The sequence below is a fragment of the Stigmatopora argus genome, chromosome 3, assembly GCF_051989625.1.
Source record: "Stigmatopora argus isolate UIUO_Sarg chromosome 3, RoL_Sarg_1.0, whole genome shotgun sequence".
NCBI classification, from domain to species: domain Eukaryota; kingdom Metazoa; phylum Chordata; class Actinopteri; order Syngnathiformes; family Syngnathidae; genus Stigmatopora; species Stigmatopora argus.
The window spans coordinates 17,500,934-17,528,061 of NC_135389.1; the positions used below are offsets into that span (position 1 = coordinate 17,500,934).

The 27,128-nt window shown below is 42.4% G+C and overlaps 3 protein-coding genes and 1 long non-coding RNA gene across 4 annotated transcripts; 2 read left to right on the top strand and 2 right to left on the bottom strand.

Moving 5' to 3' along the window:
* Window positions 1–67: 67 nt before the first annotated feature.
* On the top strand, window positions 68–9,832 carry LOC144071133 (uncharacterized). Its single transcript, XR_013299560.1, has 6 exons — window positions 68–288; window positions 519–658; window positions 863–952; window positions 1,956–2,057; window positions 6,236–6,496; window positions 6,581–9,832. It is a non-coding gene; the product is annotated as an uncharacterized LOC144071133 (long non-coding RNA).
* Window positions 6,030–15,607, bottom strand: LOC144071130 (uncharacterized). Its single transcript, XM_077595981.1, has 8 exons — window positions 11,530–15,607; window positions 11,344–11,462; window positions 9,461–9,564; window positions 8,889–9,063; window positions 8,219–8,336; window positions 8,057–8,139; window positions 6,195–7,564; window positions 6,030–6,129 (listed from the first exon to the last, which is right to left on the bottom strand). Exons 1-8 carry the CDS (start codon window positions 11,935–11,937, stop codon window positions 6,068–6,070), a joined length of 2,439 nt encoding a protein of 812 aa, XP_077452107.1. The 5' UTR covers window positions 11,938–15,607; the 3' UTR covers window positions 6,030–6,067.
* A 48-nt stretch (window positions 15,608–15,655) lies between these two features.
* Window positions 15,656–18,266, top strand: LOC144070808 (zona pellucida sperm-binding protein 4-like). Its single transcript, XM_077595205.1, has 8 exons — window positions 15,656–15,998; window positions 16,630–16,803; window positions 16,880–16,977; window positions 17,191–17,348; window positions 17,434–17,626; window positions 17,717–17,903; window positions 17,975–18,050; window positions 18,175–18,266. Exons 1-8 carry the CDS (start codon window positions 15,720–15,722, stop codon window positions 18,264–18,266), a joined length of 1,257 nt encoding a protein of 418 aa, XP_077451331.1. The 5' UTR covers window positions 15,656–15,719.
* Window positions 18,267–18,777: 511 nt separating this feature from the next.
* trabd (TraB domain containing) lies at window positions 18,778–25,136 on the bottom strand. Its single transcript, XM_077595985.1, has 10 exons — window positions 25,024–25,136; window positions 24,568–24,615; window positions 24,349–24,415; window positions 23,668–23,834; window positions 22,751–22,891; window positions 22,353–22,463; window positions 22,122–22,261; window positions 21,178–21,350; window positions 21,012–21,108; window positions 18,778–20,155 (listed from the first exon to the last, which is right to left on the bottom strand). The coding sequence occupies exons 2-10, from the start codon at window positions 24,589–24,591 to the stop codon at window positions 19,975–19,977; spliced, it is 1,101 nt and encodes a 366-aa protein (XP_077452111.1). The 5' UTR covers window positions 24,592–24,615; window positions 25,024–25,136; the 3' UTR covers window positions 18,778–19,974.
* Between the last annotated feature and the right edge of the window lie 1,992 nt (window positions 25,137–27,128).

A 27,128-nucleotide genomic window follows, 5' to 3' on the forward strand; every position in this document is an offset into this window, starting at 1 on the left:
GGGGGGGGAGAGGGAGGGAGGGAGAGACAGACGGACGGCAGCAGTGCGCAGGGAGGGAGGGGCCAGAGGTGACGTCACCACAAAGGAGGAATGGATGCGGTACGAAAAAAAAACGGAACAACAAAACAATGTTGCATTTCCGGGCAATCGCGGAAGTTATTTGATACTCCTAAAATGCTAAATTCCTTAAACTTTTATTGGCCCATTTGATCTTTTCTCGCCCTTTACAGACGTTCGTCATCGCTTTCACAAGCTATGATTGTCTAGTGATAGAGTGGCCAGCCGGAGGTAACAAATTATCTGGAGCGAGCTACGCAAGCAAATATATTGTTGTGTTGATTCAAGCAAATATATTGTTATGTTGATTCAAGCAAATATATTGTTGTGTTGATTCAAGCAAATATATTGTTGTGTTGATTTAATAGCGCTTTTGTCAACCCACAATGGCTGAAGATTTAAATACACGTTATCATGAAAACAAGGTATTTTTTGTGTCTACTTTTAATATACATGAGCAGGGTTGGAGTTTAAATGACCGCCTTCAAAATGGCGGATGAGGCAGCAACTAGTTCGGCCGTGGACTGCTGAGCAGCTCAGAAATGACGATTTACCGAAGAAAGACCTGCTAAAGCTCTCACCGGACGATGCAGCGCATTCAGTAAGTTGTCATTTTGGGATTTTGAAGCTCTGTGTCTCATTTTAAGAGTGCTTTTTGACGGGAGCACGCTTCCATCGCGTGCTGCAGCCCCTTCGGCTTCCCCCACGCGCATGGAGACCGAAAATGTTTGCAAACAAATTGGCTACATTGCGTTACCTATAGCTCTTTATGTTTAATAAGAAACCATTCCATTGTGTGTTTCAGTTCCTCATCGAGCACAGACTTTTGGGAAACCTCAAGAATGTGGCCAAAACGGCCAAAAGGGAGCAGCTTGTCGACGCCATAATGAGCTGTGTGAGTATGTCAGCTGTGTGAGTCATTATCTAGATTTCTATTTTCTCGATCCGTGGAATAATTGAAAATCAGGGTTTAGTATTCTAGGCTCTGCTCAATTAGCTTATTTATTTTTATTTGAGACATTCAAATTTTGAATGAGAACTCACCAACTCGTGTGTCAAAGTGGTGGCCCAGGGGCCAAATCTGGCCCGCCGCATCAATTTTGTGTAGCCCGGGAAAGTAAATGATGAGTGCCAACTTTCTGTTTTAGGATCAAATTAAAATGAAGAGTATAGATGTATATTAAATTTCCAGATTCTCTCCCTTCTAAATCAATAATTGTAATTTTTTAATCAATTTGTTCTGTTTTTCGTTCAAAAATCATTTTGTAAACTGTACAAATATATTTTTAAAAAAAAGCTAAAATAAACAATTTTAGATCAATACAAAACCAGAATATTCTGGTCTTTTAATCCATTTATATGAAAAAATATTAAATATCTAAAATGGTCCGGCCCATGTGAAATCAAGTTGACGTTAAAGCGGCCCATAAACCAACCCGAGTCTGACACCCTTGCACTAACTGGTCTAGTGTGGATTTTTTAATAGCAAGAACCTGTGTGGATAACCCACACAAATGCCATCAGTGGAGGTGTAAGGAATAAACTGTACACTTGAAGAATATATACCTTTACCCTTCACTTTCTTAAAGGTAGACCTCAGGGCTTAGATCTTTTCATTTTTTGTTTTAAATGTTGTTTGGACAAAACCTAAGAGACATTCATTTAACAATATAGCATGGGGGTCATTTTTGACTCAAGTTTAAACACATGGTAAAATAACAATTTTTCCTCGGCGTATGACGAGAAAAACGGAAGCAATGATGACTTTTTGGATTTTTTTTTAAATGAATGGATTTGAAATGATTGACTGGAAAAATGCATCCAGGATGAAATAAAATGAATGTGGGTCATTTGTGCATCAAAATGGTTGAATAAGTAATCACACTGGTGTTTTGTAGAGGATTTAAAGCCACGGAGATGGTGGAAGAGGTGACAAAGCAGGTGAAAGCTGTCAAAATTGTCGAAGACCAAAAGAAGTAAAGGCTGAAGTTGTGGATGAGGTAGGACCCCAGTGTTTCAGGTTATTTAATTTATTTTCATGTATACTGTGTACTAAACCTACTCAATTATTACTCATTTACTCAATTACTCAGTTATATGTTTTGACGAAAGTTTGGCGACACTCTTTTTCCTTGTCGACGATAATGTCAAATATTTATTCATCTTATTAGACGTGCTTCATAACTGAGCAAAGAATACCCCGAAATTTGGTACAAACGTAAAGCTGGCATGCTAAATGACTTGAATGGCTGGACATCGTAAGGCTTTCTTTTTAAAAAAGTGGTCTATGTAAAGTAAAGCTTTTATTTGTTTAAAAAATAAATACTATGTATATATAGTCAGGCTTTTTTCTTTAAAAATGACCATGTATATTAAGGGTTTTTATTAAAAAATGACCATGTATAGTAAGGCTTTTTTATTTAAAAAAAAACGACCATGTACAGTAAAGCGTTTTTCTTAAAAGACGACATAGTATAGTAAGGCTTTTTTTCTTAAAAAATGACATAGTATTGTAAGGCTCTTTTCTTAAAAAAAACGACATAGTATTGTAAGGCTTTTTTTCGTAAAAAACGACATAGTATAGTAAGGCTTTTTTCTTAAAAAACAACATAGTATAGGCTTTTTTCTTTAAAGACGACATAGTATAGTAAGGCTTATTTTCTTTAAAAACGACACAGTATAGTAAAGCTTTTTTGTCTTTAAAAACGACATAGTATAGTAAGGCTTTTTATTTACAAAAAAGACCATGTATAGTAAGGCATTTTTCTTAAAAAATGACCATGTATAGTAAGGCTTTTTTGTTTAAAAAAGACCATGTATAGTAAGGCTTTTTTTCTTAAAAAAACGACATAGTAAAGTAAGGCTTTTTTTCCTAAAAAAAAAACGACATAGTATGGCTTTTTTCCCCTAAAAAAAACGACATAGTATAGCATGGCTTTTTTTCTTGAAAAACGACATGGTAGAGGAAGGCTTTTTCCCTAAAAAACGACATAGTATAGTATGGCTTTTCCCCCTAAAAAACGACATAGTATACTATGGCCTTTTCCCTTTAAAAAACGACATAGTATAGTATGGCTTTTTTTTTTCTTAAAAAACGACGTAGTACAGTAAGGCTTTTTTTCTTAAAAAACGACATAGTATAGTATGGCTTTCCCCCCCTAAAAAAACGACATAGTATAGCATGGCTTTTTTTCTTAAAAAACGACATAGAGGAAGGCTTTTTCCCTAAAAAACGACATAGTATAGTATGGCTTTTTTCCTTTAAAAAAACGACATAGTATAGTAAGGCTTTTTTCCTAAAAAACGACATAGTATAGCATGGCTTTTTTCTTGAAAAACGACATAGTAGAGGAAGCCTTTTTTTCTTTAAAACATTTCAGAAGACACTGTGGCCCAGTGGCAAGAACAATGGGTTGAAATTGAAGTTGGACACAAGTTCAAATCTGGAGTGAGTTCAAGTCCACTCTTTTCAAATCTCAAATTGTTTATTGAGGTGATGAAAATGATAAATATAACTTCCAATCATCTCATTTCAGAAGTCACTGTGGTCCAGTGGCAAAGACAATGGGTCAGACAGACCTCAAGTTAGTGGATTTGACTGCCATCTGGGAGATGGGGTTCGAATCCCGCTCTCGTTTGACTAATCACTACACTAGTAGTTCAGTAAATGGGTAATCCTTTTTTCATTCAAATAAAGACTTAGTCATTTTTTTCAGCAAAACAATATTTCCGGTCAGCCTTCGGCTGACCGGAAGACAGTTGGGAGGGGGGGTTCCTGGTGGTGTTCGACAGTCGGCCTGCGGCCGACTGCTGACACCATACAGTCGTCCACTGGCGACACCGGGACGTGAACCCTCGACACCCACGTCACAGTCAGGTGAATACCCACTACACCACGATGCGGCCCGCCTATACATGATTGGAAGTTATATTTATCCTTTTCATTACCTAAATAAACAATTTGAGAATTGCAAAGAGTGGAATTGAACTCACTCCTGATTTGAACTTGAGTCCACCTGAAGTTCTGACCCATTGTCTTTGCCACTGGACCACAGTGACTTCTGAAATGATGTGATTGGAAGTTATATCTATCCTTTTCATTACCTCAATAAACAATTTGAGAATTGCAAAGAGTGGAATTGAACTCACTCCTGATTTGAACTTGAGTCCACCTGAAGTTCTGACCCATTGTCTTTGCCACTGGACCACAGTGACTTCTGAAATGATGTGATTGGAAGTTATATTTATCCTTTTCATTACCTCAATAAACAATTTGAGAATTGCAAAGAGTGGAATTGAACTCACTCCTGATTTGAACTTGAGTCCACCAGAAGTTCTGACCATTTGTCTTTGCCACTGGACCACAGTGACTTCTGAAATGATTTGATTGGAAGTTATATCTATCCTTTTCATTACCTCAATAAACAATTTGAGAATTGCAAAGAGTGGAATTGAACTCACTCCTGATTTGAACTTGAGTCCACCAGAAGTTCTGACCGTTTGTCTTTGCAACTGGACCACAGTGACTTCTGAAATGAAGTGATTGGAAGTTATATTTATCCTTTTCATTACCTCAATAAACAATTTGTGAATTGCAAAGAGTGGAATTGAACTCACTCCTGATTCCCACCTCAAGTTCTAAACCAATATTTTTGCCACTGGACCACAGCAATAATTAGGAGAAGAATCAGAAGTCAGATTTATTCTCCGACTTTCTTAGCCTTACTATACTATGTCGATTTTTTAAAGAAAAAAGCCTTAGTATATATACTTCTGAAGTCAAATAGCAAGTGTCGTCAGCACGCTAATGCTAATGCTACAATAACTAGCAACATGGAACACACAGCCGTGGGGAAAATGAGCCTAAACAACGGTGTGTTCAACCTGGCATTAAACTAACACATTTGTTGACTCAATTGATTCCTAAAAATATCCCCGGTAGCGTTATAAAAATGCACTTTAGCCAGTAAATTGCTCAACGACTTACCTCGTCGGCGTGCTCGTCGTCAGTCTGCATCGAAAGGCTGCTCGAAAAGAACGAGCTACTGCGCATGTGCATAATTCACGCACCTGCGTCAACAATAGGCGTAACCACGCCCATATTGAATGTGGAAAAGATGGTAGCTTGCTTACCGCACTACACCAGGTAGTTTGTCCTCCCAACTCAATATCTGTTTTGAAGATGACGTAGATTAGTCGTGATTATTGTGGTCTTGATTCTATAAAACAGTATGTGTTAGTATACACTCATTTTACCAAATAGAGTAAAATTTTTACTTATTTTACATCAACTCACCTTTATTCCAGGCCAAATGATTCCATTAAAAGTTTAACATTTGAAATGCAAAGAATGTTTTATTCTATTGTATACAATAACGACTCTGGTACTTAAAATGAACCTCAGGTGAGTCATTTTTGTTTGCTGCTTATCCTCACTAGTGTCGCAGGGGTGCTGGAGCCTAGCCCGGCCAACGACGGGAGGAAGGCGATGGACACGTTGAATGGGTTGCTAGCCAATCGCTGGACGCCAGGAGACAAACAATCAATCACTCACAGGCAGGGACAATTTAGCGTTTTCAGTTAGCATAGCGTGCATGTTTGCAGAAAGCAAAGGAATTCACGTGTTCAAGAATAGTGTCAACTTTTAAATAGCCGTCTACTGTTTTTAAAATGCGTATGTCCATTAAAAATGATCATTATTGACTGGATTGTATTTTTACATTTTGATGACAAAGATGGAGAAACTATCATGACACCAGCGTTTCACACCAGTACAATTTTATTTCCATTCAAAACCCTGACTTGGGAAAATATAATATAATATATAGATGTGTATAACACAGCAGCAGGAGCGCAAAATAAGTGAAAAGGTGCGCACGAAAGATCTACTCTTTCCGGAGGTTCCATTTTTTGGATTTTAGGCAATATGAAGAAGAGTTGTTGTGCAGGGAATAACAGCCAGTCAGTCATGCTCCAATCAGAATGTTTATTTGGACGGGTGCAGCCGACTTTATTGGGGTTTCTCTGCGATTTCGAAGGGACCCAGCGTGACGTCGCCTCGCCATTCGTAAACTGGGAAAGAAAAAGAAAAGATGCGGGTCAATTTGGGTCAAAGCGCAGGGGGCGGAGAAACGTACCTTGGGCTTCTTTGACCGAGCGACCCTTCCTTCCGGTCCAGTTGGTGCCACCAGTGGAGGTGGTGGTCCAAGTGGTGGTGCCGGTGCTGCTACTTCCTGTGCTGGGGCTCCAAGAAACGGTTTGCTTGCCTGTCTGTCCACTTGGTTCTGTGCCGGCACCGCCTCCAGTGGTCCAGGTACCGCCTGATGTGGTGGAGCCTCCTCCCCCGTGGGTCCAGGTAACGCTCTGGGTTCCAGTTCCGGTTCCAGTTCCACTGGTTCCGGTTCCACCGGTCCCAGTTCCAGTTCCACTTTGGGTCCAGGTAATTTTCTTGCCTCCGCTGGTTTGCGTGGCGGTTCCGCCGGTACCCCCTGATGTGGTGGAACCTCCTCCCCCTGTGGTCCAGGTGACACCCGAGGTTCCGGTACCTCCGGTTCCACCGGTTCCACTTTGGGTCCAGGTGATTTTCTTCCCCCCGCTGGTTTGCGTGCCGCTTCCGCCAGTTGTGGTGGAGCCTCCTCCCACTGTGGTCCAGGTAACACCTGACGTTCCGGTTCCTCCGGTTCCGGTTCCAGTTCCACTGGTTCCGGTTCCAGTTTGGGTCCAGGTGACTTTCTTCCCTCCGCTGGTTTGCGTGGCAGTTCCGCCAGTACCCCCTGATGTGGTGGAGCCACCTCCCCCTGTGGTCCAGGTCCCACCCGAGATTCCGGTTCCACTGGTTCCGGTTCCAGTTTGGGTCCAGGTGACTTTCTTCCCTCCGCTGGTTTGCGTGGCAGTTCCGCCAGTACCCCCTGATGTGGTGGAGCCACCTCCCCCTGTGGTCCAGGTCCCACCCGAGGTTCCGGTTCCACTGGTTCCGGTTCCAGTTTGGGTCCAGGTGACTTTCTTCCCTCCGCTGGTTTGCGTGGCGGTTCCGGTTCCACTGGTTCCGGTTCCAGTTTGGGTCCAGGTGACTTTCTTCCCTCCGCTGGTTTGCGTGGCGGTTCCGCCAGTACCCCCTGAAGTGGTGGAGCCACCTCCCCCTGTGGTCCAGGTAACACCCGAGGTTCCGGTGCCTCCGGTTCCTCCAGTTCCACCGGTGCCAGTGCCAGTTTGGGTCCAGGTGATTTTCTGCCCCCCGCTCGTTTGCGTGGCCGTAGTGCCACCTCCTGTGGTGACACCGGTGCCAGTACCGCTGCCTCCCGTGGTTCCGCCGGTGTTCCATGTGGCGCCTCCTCCACCCACGCCTACCCCGCCTCCACCACCCCCGCCTACCCCGCCTCCACCACCCCCGCCTACCCCGCCTCCACCACCTCCGCCGATCCATTTGATGCCTCCGCCGCCAATGGCCTCTTGTCCTCCGGAGTCACAGGTACTGCACGCCGCGTCCACGCCACTAGCCTCTCTCCAGCTACAGAAAGACAGACATACGAGGCAAGATGAGCGTTAACAAAAAAAATGCACGGAATGAGGAAAACCAAAAATTGGACAAGCCTTTTTGTGCACTGAAATAAATCATCTGTGATGAACCCTTTCAGGGACAGTGGTCACTCCAGTGAACCACTGTAAGAGTTAACGCTTATCGTATTTTCTCGCATATTAACCACCTCCGCGTATAAGCCTTACCCTCAAATTGCCTTAAAATCGTTGAATCTTACAATTTCTCTGGTATTAGACGTCCCCTGATTTGCAATTTTCCCCTCCATATTCATGGTTTTAATAGGAGTACAAATGTGTTACTTGGAAGGGAAAAGCTTAAGAAAAATCATATGCGAGAAATTGTAAAATTCAACGATTTGAAGGCAGTTTTAAGGGTGCGGCTAATACGCGGGGCGGCCTATATGCAAGTAAATACGGTAATATACTGTATTTTTGTAAAGCCTCGTCCTTTCTTGTCACTGACCCATTGAAATAGGAGCACGCTCGATGTTCGACGTCGATGTCGTGGCTGGTTGACGTGGCTCTCAACTGGCAGGTGATGTAGAGCTAGTGGGAAGGTCCAAAGCACAGTTTGACCAGTGCCAGAAAAAAAAATCAAGATGGCCTTATTTTGAAAGGCACTCACCATCCCGCTGTCGGCACCCTGGAACCTGAAGGCCTCAAACTGGAACATAAGCATGTTCTCCGCCGTCCGTTGCATAAACCTGGAGTCCGATCCTGTGATGGTGGCATCGATTAAACACCTGAGTGGGAAAGGAGCAGGCAAAAATCAACAAAGGCGTGGCTTACTCCGATTGGAGATTTCATACAGCGGGCACTCGTTGGAGTATTGACGGCACTAGACGAAGACTCAATGCTAAATTGTGTGCTAAGATCTTATTTTGCTCAAATGTGTCTTCTACAGGAGTTCTAGAAGTGTTGAATATTTTTGTGGTCATTATACTATTGTATACTTGTGTAAATATCATGCTAATTAGCGATTAGCTCGAGGCTAGGGCTAGTCGCTCACGGCTCATCGCTACGCTAGTTCATTTACTACTCACTGCATGTATATTGTGAATGCTAAATGGAAGGTTATTTAAGGTCACATGCTTTCTTTTGATATACTGTATAGTTCATTTTGTTTGCTTTAACATTGCACTAGGTAATGTATCTAAAAAAAACTACACTTTTGACCTTATTTGTCTTTTTTAGTGACTCATTTTTTTTTTGTAGCACAGTGAAATCGACTTGACCTCAGCTCAACGGATGAATGACGTGAATTATGAAAAAGTGGAAGTTGTAAAATTCCTCACCCCTCTTCGAGGAAGGTATATCTGGGACTGGAATTGATGTCAGGGGAGAGAGTAGCCACGCATCTTTCCACAAAAACTCGGAGGGGCACGTGGTGGTACTGCATGACGGAGGCCTCGATACGAATCATATCTCCCAGGTAGTACTGGTAGCGGGGCCTCTCGTACATCCAGTCGTCTGTGCGGACCAGACAATAATAGTTCAAGTCGTGGATTATGGTGGCCCCCGGGTGTCAGGCAAAGGGCGTCGTCCAAATGCTTTGCAAAAAAGAACAGAGCACCAATGCAAGAGTGCAAATTGGCCACAGCACCCCCTGCGAGCCTTGTGAGGATAAGCGGTTCAGAAAATGAACGAACGAATGAATGAATGAATGCCTTGTGTACAGGCAACATTAAGACGTCAACTACTACTATTGCTTCCAGCACGTTTATTTTTTATTTTTTTGCACTCGTGTTGCAGCTATTTGCATTTGTGTCGTGGGCAATTGGATTTTATGTTGCGGCAATTTGCAAGGGTGGGACTAAGTGCTTTGCCTGATACTTGTCATAGAACTGGACACAAGAGCGGTCCTTACCTGTCCTCAGGCTGAGAGTGAAGTACAAGAACTCTTCGGCGACCCGGACTGCCGAGAAGGGGATCCATTGCGGGTCGAGAGGGAGGCTGCTCACGTTGTGGTGCCTGAACATACGGAAAGAAACATTTGGTCTGGGCTTTCTTTTTCAGAGAGCTTTGATTTTTTTTTCTTTGTTTGCTAGCATCAATGCCAGTAGCTCGCTACTGAATTAAACAGTAGGAAATCAATGTCTTTGACAGGGGCCAGCTTGTACTTTTGCTTACTTTTAATGTTACTATTGTGATAGTCAGGGATTTGTTTTGAACACCTAAAATTTTCCTAGTCCTCTCTTTTGTGCCTTGTTTAATTATTATTAAAAAGAGAAAAATAGTACATACTGTTGTTTGTATTTTAAAAAATGTACCTTTTTTTAATTACAGTGGTACCTCGACATACGATCGTAATCCGTTCCGAGATTGAGATCATATGTCGAGCTTTTCGTAACTCGAGCGAACGTTTCCCATTGAAATGAATTGAAAACTAATTAATTCGTTCCAACCCTCTGAAAAAACACCAAAAACAGGATATTGGATTGGAAAAATGTTTTATTTCTTCTAATTCGCCATATATTGACAAAGTAATAAATAACGAGTGGTTTAATAGTAATAAAATGTGTTTAATAGATGTAAAATAAGACGCATTTCGCGGAGGGGAGAGACAACGACACGCGGGGGGGGGGGCTGTTCGGGGGACTTTATCCACGGCACTTGTAAACGAACAAACAAATTTAAATTAACTTGGATAAATATATACAGACACACTCAAACATACGTTTAATGTAACTTTACACAAAACTGAATTCTAGTTTTGTCTTTTGTTACCTTCGTTTTCCAGGTTAGCGGTTTGCCACGCCTCCACCCTCACGTTCGCTATCGATGGACTGTTTGCTGTTGTATTGCCTTCAAAATATTCCGAAAATGATGCACACAAATGTCCTCACAATAGGATAACGCACGACCACTTGCCAACGAGAAATAGTCTTTAAAGAACGATCGGGGGAGCTTCTTTCCTTAGAAAGAATAACAGGAAATGCAATAGCTGAGCTTACCCACGTATTGATTGTGGGTAATGAAAATTTATTCTGAGAAAGGGTGCCATTGCCTATGGGTGTTGTGTGCACGAGTATACTTCATTACCCAGAAAGCCCTCTTTTTGCCCATGTATGCGCGTTGTGCGTTTCCTGGTCGAAACTCGTCTGAACAAATCGTTCAGTCCTCGTAGATATAGTAGTTCTACACAAAAGAGATGCGGCAAAAAAGACAGTGCGCTACAATGATAAACAGCCTCTCATGTCATGGCCACCTGGCTTGGTCGCATCTCGAAATTTTAATTGTATCGCGAGCGAATTATTCGATGGAAATTTTCGTCGTACCACGAGCATGTTGTATGACGATTATGTTGTATCACGAGGTACCACTGTACATATTTGTGTAAAACTTTAAAAATGGGTAACATGTTTTTTTCAAGTTAGGGTCAGTTAAACAGTAACTATTTTCATTTTTCGTTTTTTTTAAACAGTGAGCTTCTCTTTGGATTATTTTTTTTAATATTTTTAAAATTTTGATGTGAAAAAAAATGTATATATTTTGGTAAGGGAAAAATATTCATTTTCTTAGATTCAATTTCCCTCTTTCTAAAAAAAAAAACAAATAAAAATGACTAATTCATAAGAAAAATACAATAACTATTAATAAAAATGAAATATGCCCTTTCTCCCCATTTGTTTTTTACTGAAAAATTGTTTTTTTAAGTGAAATTTGTATTCCCCACACCCCCCCAAAAAATTGCGCACAAATCATCATGACGTAACGCCTGCACTTTCCTGATAAAAAGTAGCACGTCACCTTGGGTAATGACATTCCACAATGACGGCAGCTTCGTTGGTCCTGACCACGGGGGAGTCGCCCAGTCTGGTGGGGTTGTAGTTGAGCATGAAGGTGTAGATCAGTCTGTCGTCCGTCATCTAAAAAAAAAGGAGCGAGAGAAGATGAGCAAGCGTCCCATGGGCCGGTGAACAACGTCTGGCATACCTGCAAAAGGCTGCCGCAGTCCTGCAGCTCGCTCTCGAAAATGAGCACGTGCGCTTGGGCGTCCTCGCCCACGGCCACGCAGGGCCCCAGGGTGAGGTCGGTGGGCTTGATGAACTGGCCTATCCCGAACAAGTCCATCTGGGCCTCCACGTGCGCCTGACTCTCGCTGCACTCCACCGACACGGTGGCCACGGGGACCGGGTGCCTCAGCTCGAATTCCACCGCTAGCTCGGCCGCCGCCGTGGGCCCCGCCGGGTAGGTCCAGGTCAGCGGCTTCTCGAAAACGTGCTTGGCCTGCTGCTGGTCGTGGGCCATCTGACCGCCCGGTTTCTCGTACGCCCAGCACGGGCCGCCCAAGAGCGCCAGGGCCAGCGCCAGGGCCAACGGGCACGCGCCGTCGCGCTTCATTCTGGTCGATTGGCAACAACGCGCGAGGTGCCGTGAGCAGGCCGCGCCGTCGCCCCGCTTTTTATAGGCTCAGCCGCGTGGCGTCCCCTCGGCCAATCCGGTCGAGCTGACCGACCGGGGCCCGGGCTTGAAACGCCGCCAAGCGCTTGCGTAACGGCAGAGAGAGAGAAAGATGAGCGCCCGCCATAGACTTTTGAACCTTTGGCGGGACGCCCCCTTTACTCAAACGGGTCGAATGGCCGTCAGTCCATGATATGCGTTCCATATTGCCATAGCAATAGATTGTTCTCATGAACGATTTTGCCACGCTAATGCTCGTTTTGCGGTTCATCTTTGATTCATTGCTTGGAAATGATATCATAAACCAGGGGTCACCAAACTACGGCCCGCGGGCCGGATACGGCCCGCCGGCACATTTGGACCGGCCCTCTGAACAATACCAGAGACGCTATCGGAATTTATTTATTTATTTATTTTTTTTTGGGATGCGGCCCGCTGGCACATTTGGACCGGCCCTCTGAACAATACCAGAGACGCTATCGGATTTTTTTTCCTATTTGGCCTTGAAGACTGGGACATTTTAATCTTGTGTTTGGTTCATTGCACCCCTGCTGAGCCCACAAATCATCCCAATGAAGCGGGGCTTCGCATTGCTTCTTTGGTGACACGCGCGGGGAGAGTGTTTCCCTTTGATGCATGCGGGCACGTCCACCGTTGCATGCACGAGCAGTGTTACCGAGACATCTGGACGATCGCAGGTGAGGGCGGAGCCCTGGGACCATCGCGGACTATTCAAGCATATTAAAACTGCAACCTGTTTGAGAACGGAATAATGGCGAAAAAGTTAGGTGAGAGAAAAATTGATTCAGAATGCAGGATATTTAACCTGGAGTGGACAAACGATTATTTTTTTGTTCAATGCAAAGAAAAGGCTGTTTGTCTCATTTGTCAAGAGACGGTGGCGGTATTCAAAGAATACAATCTTTGCCGACACTATGAATCCCGTCACAAAGACAAGTACGATAGATTGCAAGGCCAAATACGAGCAGACAAACTCTCAAAGCGAAAAAGTGGACTACTATCTCAGCAGAACCAGGCATCCGTTCGGGCCAGCTTTTGGGTTGCTAAATTGATAGCAAGCAGCGGTAAGCCTTTCACTGACGGAGAGTTTGTTAAGAAATGTATGGATACTGTCGCGGAGGAGGTGTGTCCCGAGAAGAAAGATGCATTTAATGCCGTAAGTCTGTCGGTGAGTACAATGACCAGACGCGTTGAAGAAATCAGGAGTAATGTATATGCCCAGCTGCAGCAGAAGACGAAATAATTTGACTTTTTTTCATTAGCACTGGATGAAAGAACGGACGTGCAAGACACAGCGCAACTGCTCATTTTTATTCGTGGAGTTAGCGCAAACTTTGAGATTTGCGAGGATCTGGCAGCCCTCCAAAGTCTCAAAGGGACTACAACGGGAGAGGATATTTTTGACAAAGTGTGCCAAACCATGGAGAAGTTGGACCTGGACTGGCCAAAGCTAGCTAGCATCACGACTGACGGGGCTCCTAGCATGGTGGCCGAAACTCGCGGTCTAATAATGGGACGCATGAACCGGGAGTTGGAAAAAAGGGGTCTCACCGCCCCGCTACGAGTCCACTGCCAAATTCACCACCAAGCACTGTGCTGCAAAATGTTGACGTGGGATTCTGTAATGGCGGTTGTGGTGTCGTGCATAAACTTCAGAGCAAAGAGAGAAGATTGTGCATGGCACAACAGAAAGTTAATGTTCCATGGCTTTTTCTGTTACAAACTGACACCGGCCCCCCATCAGAGAAGGGAAAAGTTATGTGGCCCTCACAAGAAAAAGTTTGGGGACCCCTGTCATAAACTGTGGAATAATTTTGTGATCAATCCCTACATTTAATGCGGCGACCAATTTTACGACAAATCTACATTTTGCCGTTAAAATGACAATTCTAACGTTGCCCGCGGAAGTTGCTGTACATTAATTTTGTGATGAATCGACAAATTCATCTGCTGACCAATTTCTGCACTTAATCCAATTTTGATGTACATTTTCAGTTGGTCTAAATTGGGAGTTAAACTAAGAATTCTAACGTTGCCTGTGGGAATTGTAGACCTTGATCAATTGATGAATTTGATGGATTGATCTGATGACCAATTGTTGCGATTCATCTAAAAAGTCTAACGTTGCCAAGGAAACTAAAGATGAATCCGTCAAATAACCTCGCCATGGATTTATCTGGCCACCAATTGTTGCAATTAAAAAAATTTGTAAAATGCAGCAATTGTTTTAGGCCACACTTGCATAGCAAATGTTAATAATTATAGTCTACATGATCCAAAACGTGATGAGGAACCTTTAAGTAAAACAAATCCAAATACTGTTGCCCAATTAATGGTTGAAAAAAAAAATTAGACCACTAAAACAAATGATCGTTATTTACTCGCAAATGTGACTGAAGGGTGTGTTCCCACTGATAGGAAAGTTGATTTTGGTCTGACTCCAGTTCTCCAATAGGTCCAAAGTACGATATTTTCATCTGGTTTGGATATTTGTTAAACTCCAGTTAAGGATGAAGACAATCATGAACATGTTATTTTTTTGTTTTCAAATAGTGGGAGGTGTACTGAAAATGTGATCACCCAATAGGTTATGTTGACAGTAGGTTAGGACCACCTGACCTCCATCTGACACTTTGCCTTCTGCCAAAGTACATCTGTGCCAATCGATGATGGACCCCAGCACCACGGCCGACCCGCGAAAATGTCAAAATAAGAACACCCAGACGACTGCATTTTCGCATAAAAAGCCGACGGAGTCACACCGCCACATCGTGCGCTCGCGGGTTCGACAACAGATCCATTTGACGGTCAAAATGGATTGGCCAAAACCCAGTAACATTCATTCAAAAACAAGGTTTTTGCGCTACATTAGCTGTAAAATCGGCATCAAATTGTCCGTCAAAATTTGGAATTGTCACTGCAAAAAAACTGGAAAGAGAAAATTTTTAAAAAGTGACAAATTCCCTAAACAATGAATACTTTCTTGATAACTTTTTTTAGTGTTGAAGGTTGATATTATTTGTTTTGCTAGCGTATGGCTGTGTTATATATTTTTTTGCCAATGAATGTTCCATTGATTTTTGTGTGAATTTAAATATTTGCAGTTTAAAAAAATCGGATGCTACTTTCAATAGCGCTTGAATGGCGTATTCCATTGAATATTAGCATTAAGCTATCAGGCGTTCAACTGGAATGTAATGAGCTGCTCTCAAACTGTTCAAAATCTATCAAACTCCAGTCATGGATGACGACAGACAGGGGAGGTGCCAGCCCTCCCAGTCAAAATGGATTGGGCACACAAGTTAAAATCTAATCCGATTCATTCAAAAACATGCCTTTCGCAGTAGTTTTGCTATAAAAATGACGTCAGAAGAGAAGTGTTTATTTTGTCAAAGCCGAACACAGATAGGGTGACCTGCGCCTTTGTTGGTCAGTCAGACCCACCTAAGGTTTTCATTATGTAATACTCCCCAAAAAAGTATGTAGTACTAAAAAAAAAAATAGGCATCACATGGCGTCAAGGCGAAAAATAATCCCGGCTACCGAGGACGACGGCACCCATTTTTGGAGATTCATAACCAAATGGGACACCTTCTGGCTCTTCCTCGGGGGGGGGGGGGGCAAATAACAGGCCAGCGTGTCAGGCTGACCCCAACCGCATAAAACGATCCAGGCCACGCGAGACACGACACTCGGCGGCGATGAAGCTTATCGCTCTCCTGGCGCTGGCCTTCGCCATGGCGGCGGCTCAAAAGAAAGCCAACCTGTGGTCGCGGCAAACCACCCGGCCTACTGATGCGGGCCTAACTTGCCAGGTGGATGCGCACCACAGAATTCCCTGCGGTCCCCCCGGGATCTCGCCATCCCAGTGCCAAGAAATCGGCTGCTGCTTTGATGGAGGCGATTGCTTCTACGGCAAGCACGGTAGGCCAAATTTATTTATCTATTTTTCTATACTTCAATTACAATTTTATTTCCAGGTAACTAGCATCAATCCTCAATTATTTGCAGATAATGTGCAAAGGACATGTGTAGATTTGGCGCCACCTAGCGGCAGAGGAGTGAGTTAAATATTTAGGGATTTAGGTTTGGAGCTTTGTCGCCCTCGTGGCTACTGTGGGAAATTGCAAGACATTTTGGGTGTCGACTTGGGTCGATTTTTGCGAGCACACAGGTGTCAAACTCGAGGTTCGGGGGCCACAATGGAAATTATGTGTGTTGTTTTAGATGAAAATAACGTTTCTGGAGTTTTCAATGACGTTAAAAATAAAAATCTACATTTTAATTTCAACTACTGAAAGCACAAAATTTTTAAAACTTGATTAAAAAGGAAATCCTGCATTATTACTTCCCAAGGAATTTGAAAAACTAAAAAAATATTTTAACTGATATGAATAAATAAAGGAAAAATATATGATGTTATTTCCTTAGAAAAAGTTAAGATTTCAAAAAAAAATCTAAGAAAAATTTTGCTGCTATTACGAGGCTCAAAATAAGACTTTCAGTCAACAACGTCGAAACGATTGATGGCGAAGAAAACGGTTGTCGATGGTGGATTTGTGGAATTGAGTTTGCTGTTCTCACTCCCCGTGGCTTTCAGTGACTCTGCAGTGTACCAAAGACGGTCAGATGATCGTAGTGATCTGCAAAGAAGCCACGGAACCCTGTGTGGACTTGGACTCCATTTCCTTGATGGCCAACGAACCTGGATGCGGCGCCGTGGACAGCACCTCGGCTTTCACCATCTACCAGTTCCCCGTCACGGCGTGCGGGAGCGTCGTCAGGGTGCGGCCACTCCCACTGTCGCCGGCCTTTGTTTGGGCAAAAGGGAGGCTAAAACTTGGCTAACTTAACGCCTTAGGAAGAGCCCGGCATTCTGGTCTACGAGAACAGCATGTCGGCCTTCTATGAAGTTTTTCTCGGAGCCCACGGCACCATCACCAGGGACAGCAGATTTGAGTAGGTTCTTCCCTTTTTCCGCTCGGGGAACGACAACTGGATAAAATTGGACATTTGCCTTGGTATGCAAATAGTGTCATATTAAAAAGGGAGTAAAGTTGAACCGATACATTGGTCCAATATGGGCTTTCTTTCCAAGATTGCCCATTGGCCGATTTGTCTCCCTCATTCAGTTTCTTGTTAAAAAAGGTCCCTAAAGTGGTTTTCTCTCAGGCTGGCTATCCAGTGCCGGTACGCGGGCGCTTCCGTGGCCGCTCTTATCTGGGAGGCAGAGCGACTTCCAGCACCCCCGCCAGTGGCGGCTCCCGGTGCCTTGAACGTGGACCTCCGGCTGGGCAAGGGCAGACGCACGGTCAAGGGTCAAATGGACGGTGAGTCTGAGAACAAAGAATCGTGCGATGTAATATCGCCAAATCCATTTGTTTAAACACTTATCTCGCTGGTTTCTCCCCACAGAGGAAGTGGTCTTCGACTACTTTTACGAGGAGAGTGACTACCCGGTCACAAAGGAGCTCAGGGAGCCCATTTACGTGGAGGTCAGGATCGTCGGGAAGAACGACCCCAACTTGGTCCTCAATCTGAGGCGCTGCTGGGCCACGGGGGATTCCTACCCTCAGAGCATGCCTCAGTGGGACTTGCTGCTTCACGGGTAAGAGTAAGTGGCAATCCAATTCCAAAAGTGGATTTTCAAGGGTTAAAAACGGGCCGGTCGGTCTAAAGGCCCCGGCTCCCGCCGTAGGTGCCCCTGCGCCGAAGGCCACTACTCGACCACCGTGGTGCCGGTGGACGCCTCGTCGGGCCTGGAGTACCCCAGCCACCACCGGCGCTTTTTCTTCAGGATGTTCTCTTTCGTGTCCACCCGGCCGGCCGACCCGAGCAAGGGAGGGCCGGCACAGCAACAGGTGGCAACGGCTTTGAGGCAAAAGGTGAGAAATATGTGACCACCACTACGTCCGATCCATTGCGACAAACGTGAATATATCGTTCTTTTGTTTAGGTTTTTATCCACTGCGAAACAACCGTGTGTATTCCTCATGCGGGGAACAACTGTGAGCCTCAGTGCTTCAGAATGAGTAAGTACAAATCATTCTCTGTTTGGGCAGTCTTTTTTGACACTGAAAAAAAAAAAGGTGGCCTAAGATTGAATTTGAATCGGAACAATTCCTGACCTGACATCCACTTTTTCTTCCTACGCAGAGAGGGACCTTGCTGGCATCAAACAAACAAGTGGCCAATCGGATAGCACTTTGGTTAGCAGTTTGGAAATTCAATTTATTCAAGGCAACTAGAAGTGTGCATCGCTCATCGGGGATTGACGAGAAATAAAAAGCAGTTGGATTAAATGTCTATGGTGAAAAGAATCAGTGAATTTGCAGGAAGTGTTGTATGGCAGGATTTCTAATTGTGGCACCGATCCGATACGCCGTGAAAACGCAGTACTATCGGCAAGTGCTAAGAAATCATATGTACGCCTACAGATTTATATTTATATTTATCCCAACGATGGGCATTTGACCCCTTTCATGCACAAATTAGATTTTTTTTCTTAAATGTTATTATTCATATATGACGTGGCTCTCAAATGCAAGATATTTTGTAGAATTACCGTTGCCTGAATGTACATTGCGATGTCCAATTTAAAAAAAAAATCATTAAAGAACACGTTTTGGGGAAAAAAATACATGAAGTATAGACATAACTTTAAATAAAATATAATTTTAAAAAGAAGAAGTTCCCCCCAAAAATTTAACAATTTGTAGAAATTGAAAAGCAAAGACAAAATTAAGTGTGGCCTGTGAATACTTTGCATGGGGAATTATATTTATCTTTAGCGAAGTCAAATAGCTTAATTCTTTGTTTACCATTACTCATTCCCGGAAGACTGCAAACATGTTAAAAATGTGTTCAATGGGTTGTGTGTTTTGTAATGCTTTTTTTTTCTACAGGGCCACTTTCAAAGAAGTATATTAAATCTTGTATTATTCATTCTGAACAGTTTTATATTAAATTGTCTCCATTTAACCACTACTACAGTTTGCGAGGATAACACAAAATGGCTGACATATTGAAAGTCTCATTTTCAAATGAACACAAAATATGCATTTATAACATAATAAACTTGTATTCACCAGTTGGTGGTAATACAGAGTAAAAAATGCATATACATTTGATGACGATTGGAGGCACTTGTTAGCATAAAATGCCTTTTTTTATGCTAAGACATGAATCGTATCATTTGTCTACACATACATGCCAAGCAAATAACAGATTTGGTAAGAAATGAATGGTCCTGATCATGTAAAAACAAGTCGGAAAACCATCATTTTTGAGAAAATATTTCTGTTTGGTATTTTAATTGTAAAATGTATAATTGTATAATTTTCACAACCTACTGTATTGGTTTGATAATATTATAGTTGTGAAAAAGGGGCGTGACAATGACAATAGCAATAGGGTGATAAATTGCAAATATTTGCATAATGACTGCACAAAACCTGGGTCACTTTCTGTAGATTTTTGGTCATTTCCTATTAATTTTGTTGCATTTTTGGGTGACCTATTAACACTTACTCATTGAAAAAACCACTTGATTGGACGCCAAAGATTTTTTTAAAGTTATGTAATAATCAAATTGGTATTAATCATATTTGTGTATCAGCATCCAGTTCAAAAATTTAGCATTGGGGAATATATATCTATAAAATCTTTGAAATATTGCAAGGGTGTGTGGCTGTCGATGATTCTTAATGGATTTGACCCGCAAAAAAAGATTTCTGCTTCAAAGAGGTAAACTTTGTAGCACATAATTTGTATTATTTTGAAACCTAGGATAATAAAGCCTTAGGACAATGACAAAACAATCCTACGTAGGTTTCTTTGGCAGTAAGGCCCAAAATATCCTTGTCGGCCCCGCACGGGCCTGAGTTCCTTTGCTTCTTGCACCTTCTTTTAAGGCCACTGGTAATATATATATTTTTTAACTTCACCGAGCGGCTTTCAGCTGACCTGTGTGCAGCGTGGTCGCAGGTTGTCCACGGCCGATTGTACGACATCGGACGACAGCAGCACTCCCACTAGAGTCCCTCCGGCGCGATAGCAGGCGTATCCCAGCATTCCCAGCACGACGCCTTTCACCACCGTGTGCAAGACCCAGCTGAACTGAGACGGTGGGGCCACGCTGCGGGAAATAAATACTCATTGATATGCCTAAAACATTTGAGGAATACATTGGTATGCAAAAAAAAACTGCTGGAAAAAAAAAAAGATTGACTGTTGAAATATAAAATACTTAAAAAACAAAGGTAAATATAGAAAATGAATTTGAATGTATAATTCTTATTATTACATCATTAAAAAGTTAATTAAGCATATTAATTGTAATTTACAAAAAGTAACAGAGCAATACATAAGTACACAAAAAAACGCTATTGAGACCCAAATACTCCTCTCATCTCATTTTCTGAACCGCTTTATCCTCAATAGGGTCGCGGGGGGAGCCGGAGCCGAACCCAGCTGACTTCAGGCCAGAGGCGGGAGACACCCTGAATTGGTGGCCAGCCAATCACAGGGCACAAGGAGACAAACAACCATTCACGCTCACACTCATACCTAGGAGCAATTTAGAGTGTCCAATCAGCCTACCATACATGTCTTTGGAATGTGGGAGGAAACTGGAGCACCCGGAGAAAACCCGCACCATCCCGAGAACATGCAAACTCCATACAGGTGGACCGACTTGGATTTGAACCCAGGTCTCCCACTCTGAGGGTCCACAGGCCGCTCTACTCAAATACTTAGGATGAAAAATTTAATTGAAAAATATGACTGAGCAAATAACAACAAAAACAAAAGAACATTTCTATAGTAATATTACAATCGTCGTTGAAAAGTCCTTAGCTGATAGAAAAAAAATGTGATTTGCCAAAAGATTAAAGGATTTCCTGAATTTGTGAAATCGATTCTAAAATACAGCCTCACGAGATGCTTTGAATGCAGCACATATTGTAATAATGGCACAAAAAAGATGAGCATACCTCATAATTTCGCTAACGTTGAGATGCTGATCCCAGTTTTTTTCAATGCCTGGGACGTGACCCATTCCGACGACTCCCACTACAACAGCAGGCACCTCTACGGGAGTGGACAAAAGAGTGTTAGGTAGCCCACTCTGGGGTCCCCGTTCGAGAGCGCAATACCAACTCTGGGCGTCTGGTGGCGCTTCCACACAGCGTGTGGCCTGTCGCAGTGTGTGCGTGAGGTAGATGTCTCTCTCGGCCACGATGGTCTGGTGAAGAGCCGGGAACTCTCCTATCATCTCTGACATGGTCTGTTCCAGCAGGTCTTTCTGTTTGCATTTCTCGACATCTTCTTTGCTGAAATGAGAAGAAGAGTCGAGTCTCACACATTGTTTTCTTGAGGCGGGAGGGATAGTTTATTGGTAACGTTTGCATTCGATGTCAAAAAAAGGGGGAAATGAAAGACAGCCTGATATGATGATACGGCCTGATATGACACGGTTTTCTTGCAGCGCCACACAATATGCATGCCTTAATAGGGCACGCATGTATATACAGTCTTCCCTCAAATATCATGAATTCACTTCTTCGTGATATTTTTCTGCTTGAAATTATTTTTTATTCAAATTCATAAAAATGTGAAAATTCACGCTGAAACGTGTAAGCGGAAGCCACTCCCCTTTCTTCCGCTTGTTTGTTAAAAAAAAGGTATTTATAATTGGGGTGACCCTACTTCGCGATTTTTCGATTATCGCGCCCATGTTTGGTCTACAATACATTAACCGCTTTATTCGAGGGATTACTCTACCGTGCTTTCTGGATGAAAAATCCCACTTGTTTTCATAGTTTTGGATGAACATGTCACTTATGTCTTAATTTTTTCACTCTGACTGCAAACAGCTTGTTATACTGTGTTTTTATGCTATAGTTATCCCCCCAAAATTAATAATTTACATTAACAGGTGCTTATGATATACTCTGTCGTTCCTTACTGTATTATTATTTTTATTTTATTTTGCAATTATTATTTTTATTTTATTTTGCAATTATTATTATTTTTTTCATTGTGTGTTCTTTGGCTACTGCAACCAAAAAAACGATGGTTCTTTTCTATTTTGGTAGGCCTACCTGATGGGGTCGGAAAGGAAGCAGAGCCCCCAAGCGAGCCGGGCCTTCTGCCACAAACTAAGAGCAGCAATGGCCCTCTTGAACGTGACCGGAATGGGTCTGTCCCCCAAATGAAACTTGCAGAAGGGCACACGTCCGGCCTGTTTCAAAAGGAAACAAAATGCACTGGGTTTGGCTTTTTTTTCTCCTCAAAGGCGGCGGCGGCGAGGAGTGACAAGCAATGTTTTTCACCTCTTTGAAGGCTTCCCTGAACTCCCCTCCGGGAGCCATGCCGAGCTGCTCGGTGATGTGAGCGGAAACTTTAAGCAGGAGAATCTGCATTAAGCCGGACATGAGACCGTTCTGAAGAAGAAAAAATAACAATAGAGAACTCTACTTATGTCATCGACATCCAGTGCCGTCAATGGCACCAAAACAAGAGCATTGACGAGGGATTTCCAAAGGTGAAAGGGAGGTCAGAGTCAATGAACAGGTAGCTAATCGGTTAGCCACACTGCTCAGTATGATTTAACAGAATGTGAATAACTATTCTTTATGCGCTTACGTTTTTGATTTTTTTTTTCTTAAATGACCAAAATGGTCGACTTAACCAGTGTTAAAAATTCCCAAGATCTCCACAAGAGTCTCACCTGTTTGATGGCCTGCTGGACCTTCTCAAGGTTGATCTCTTTGGCTTCCTTCAGCAACGTGCTCTCGTCCATCTTCAGCATGGACACCCTGTACTGGCACAATTCCACCACGACCACGTCGGGTTGAACGGCACGGATCGTCTGCGGTAGAAGAACTTATGCTTGATACTGATTTTGACCTTTAAGACTGTTGCATGTTAGGCTAGCCTATCAAAAATAAATGAATTATCGGAACCAATCATCAAGTGTTGCTATTTTCTATTGTTTTGCACACATTACTCACAAATGGATGAAAGTTGGAGCCAATTGGCATTCAAAGGGTCGCAGTGGGTGCCGGTTTTCATTCCAACTGAACAAGAGGGTATCTTTTGCAAGTGTAATCAGTTGATTAAAGTCAGGTGCAACTTATTTTAGAAGACACCTCATTGGTTCAACTATCGGCACAGGATCGGTTGGAACAAAGACCAGGACCCACTGCGATCCTCTGCAGCAGTGGTCCCCAAACTATTCCAGAAAGGGCCGCAGTGGGTGCAGGTTTTCGTTCCAACCGGTAAGAGGAAACCTTTCTACCAATCTGGTATCGTAGAAGTGCAATCAGTGGATTACAGTCAGGTGCTTCTTGTTTCAGCAGAAACAGTTAAACTGTTTGTGTTGGATCGGTTGGAACAAAAACCTGCACCCACAGCGGCCCTAACTACGTAGTAACTACGCCATCAATGTAGCAATATAGTGCCCGGTCAAAATGAGCACTGCAGCAACAGGTCTTTTTTAAAGGCGAGCATGACCATATGCTTGTAAAATGTCACTAGAAAGTTTCATCTATTTTTAGCAATATTTAAGGTGTAGCTCTATGTCAAAGAGTTGGGGAGCAAAACTGATTCAGTTCACGAAAATGTTTCAAAAGACAAGAGGCTCACCGTAGCTACGTCCTTTTTGCTGCTGTCGCTGAAGTGGGCGGTGCCCACCAAGTAGAGAAGGCTGCCATCAGGGGAAATAAGACGGGTGACGGTTTCTGGTAGTTCTGGGGACGACTGGCGACGCTGGGCTCGATACTGCCAAAGCAGTTCTATTGCTTCTCTGTCGGCTACAATGAGGAGAAAAATGACAATACCTCCAGTTAATTAGATTTTTTTTTTTAATCAAGTCCCCTCTAAAGCAAGTAAACAAAGATGGCGTCATTAGAATCCAAATGAGTGGAGCGTAGTTTTGGCTAAAAATCCTAATTTGTGTGTTCAGGTTGGTCATCGCTATGTGTAAAATATGGCTCAAAATATTGGTAAAATCTAAGCTTATTACATAAAAACCCCTTTAGCAAAAGGAAATATTTTTTAAAAATACATTTAAAAAATACAAAACTTATTTTTTCGTAATTAACTGTAGCAAAACCTAATCTAAAACCTGATCAAAATACTCAATACTAATCAAAATACATTAGAAAAAAACTGCTATTTATCATCGAATAATGATGGGAGTCATTGTGTATGAATGATTGTATAACTAGTTACAAAATCAAATATAAAAATATATAAAATAATGCTGACATTGACAAAAAAATAAGTTTATCAAAATGATGTCTGGCTGTACATGGGAAATCTTACAAAGTCCTGGAGGAAGACTTGGTGGTGACTCTTCTACAGGTTCCTCTGGTGGTCCTACAGACCCATCCTGTGAACATTTGACATACATAATTACATTTTAATGAAGTTATTAGTCTTTCCTGTTCAAGGATCGTAGTTGTTTAGCCTATTAGCCACCGCATAAAATGGTTACACTTCAAACTGTTAGTTTGGCATATCGTGCTCATCCAAAACACAAACCTGAGAATTGCTGTCTGGGTCCATATCGAGGCTCTTCGACGAAGTGAGCTTGACAAAAGAGTAAAATAAAGAGATTTAATAATAAAGTGTGAAAGTTGACATGTCAGTCAGTGAGTCAAGCTCCATGCTGACGTCGCTTTAAAAAGTAGCGACAACGGCGTTGACGTGTGTGGACGGCTAACGGACAAAAAGGGCTGGTTTGACATATTTCGCAATGTTTAAAAAAAAAAAGAAATTTAGAGAAATAACGACGTTGTTAACAGCTGGAAACACGGCGGTCGCTAAACAAACTACAGTAGTATGCTAGCTTAAAACAGGGTAGAATGATGATGACATGCTAACACGCAAGTCCTTAACAAGTGTCAAGTCAATTAAATACAAACGCCGACTTTTTAAAATATATGATATGTATATATAGAATATATAAACACGTTTCCTAAATACAAATGCACTTACTCGTGAAACCGAACGTCTAGTCGCCGCTACCGTAGCAATGCTTGTCACATCCAGCGCAAAGCATTGTGGGCAATGTAGTCATTCGTGCATACGCCAGAATACTGTTTAGCCAAGAATATTGATTTAGTTCGTTTTCTTTCTAACATTTTACAACCATCGTGTTTTAATTCACCACGTGAGCAATGTTAACTCGTTTTCTGCTATTGACGGGGATAGACTTTAATTGGGAGCGCCTGATTTATTTCAATTCAAAGCAGATGGATAAAAAAGTCACATAATTGGACGTCTTTTGTCGTCAATGGCAGGGAGTTTAGATCTGTACCTGTGAAATTACACACGTTAAACTCACTTTTAAACTCAGTTTTATTAAAGTGCTTTTTTGATAAATTTTCTAATATAATGACATTTATATGGAGTAAATCTGTGACACCAAATAAAACATTATTTTTCTTTTCATCAACAAAGCTCTTTTTTTTTCAAAATTCAGCCATAATTTAGTAAATATTCTTGGTGACACAATTTTCGGAAGTGAACATTAAGCAACTGATTGTTTTGTGAAGATTATCTTGCGACTGAATATTTAGCTAAACAAGCTGTTTGCATTTAAAAAAAAAAAAAAATGCAATAGAATATTACGGGACAATTTTCCCAACTTTCACAGACACATTTTTGCAACTCAATTTTAAGGCTGAATAGTATTCAATGTTAGAATTTCCACGCTGAAAACATCTCACTAATAAAAATTCACATTCAAACTGTGGTGCCACAAACTTACATCCATACATATTTTCTTTTTACATGAACATGAATGAGTTAAAAGGTGGACATCACACTCAAGTCATTGTGATCAATGGAACTACTTGGCTTAAAGTGCTAATATAGGCTAACTGGCACTTTGTTATACTTTTCTAGCTAGTTTAACTCATTATTCTTTCCTCGGTCTCATTTGACGGATCTTAACATCATTAAAAAAACACTTTGCATCACAGAAACATATTTGGAGGACATATTGTTATGCCTACTAGAAGGCAACAATACTACCGACTACAAAAGTCAACTTTTATGATTGTGTTGCTTTCAAGAGTCCGACCCGAACCCTTAAAATCGCTGCCCCAACATAATCCTTCTTTCCAGTATACTTTGTACGCAGTTGGCAAATGCAATCATTGATGCTAGAGAAATGTCAATAACAAAGCCATGACACATTTTACACCTGAAACACTCGACAAATGCGTGATAAACAGTGCCCAAGCCCGTATACTTTGAAACAGGGGTGTCCAAATTACGGCCCACGTGCAAACTGCAAATTCGGAAAATAGCATTAAATACGGCCCGCGCAAGAAGCTTGCGTTGAGCCTACATCGATGTACTCTATAGCTTGAACACTAGATGGAGCCAGTCAAATAAACAGTGGACATCCTTTAATTCAAGGCTCCAAATCGGACAAAATGTTGAAATTAGAAAAAGGTTTGGATACCCCAGCCTTAAAAATCTACGATGTGATAAGCGCATCCATTATTGCCACAAAACATTGTGAAGGTCTTGCATATTACTTGTGCGCATTGCAGACTGTATTGCGTGAACTACCTGTCTACTTGTCTATTGTCATAAAGGGACCAAGCGATATATATGAAATGAACATTTTTCTAAAGGTCACTCAACCCATCATTCTATATCCCTTGCGCTGTAGCACCCTGTTGAATTTCATCACTGCTGGTTTCATCGATGAATTGTACACGGTCGTCCTGAGATATGAATGCGATGCGACGTCGTTTCTAACAGTAGGATTCGGTACTCGGATGATTCGCCGAAAGACGTTTCGCCGACGGACGTTTGGCCGACAGACAGTTCGCCGAACGGACGTTTGCCGAAACAATCGCCCCGCCCCCGGATCGTGTGTGTACATGTTTTTCAACCTCGGCTCGCGGGCCATATACGGCCCTTTACAGATAACATTCATTTAGGAATAACAAGTGTATGTACTGCCCCCCGCTGGACATATTTCTAAATACAAGTACGTACTACACTACAATGTGCTGCCAATTTTTTATATTTTTTATTTTATCCTTGCGTTTAAAGTAGTAGCCATTTGGACACCCAATGTA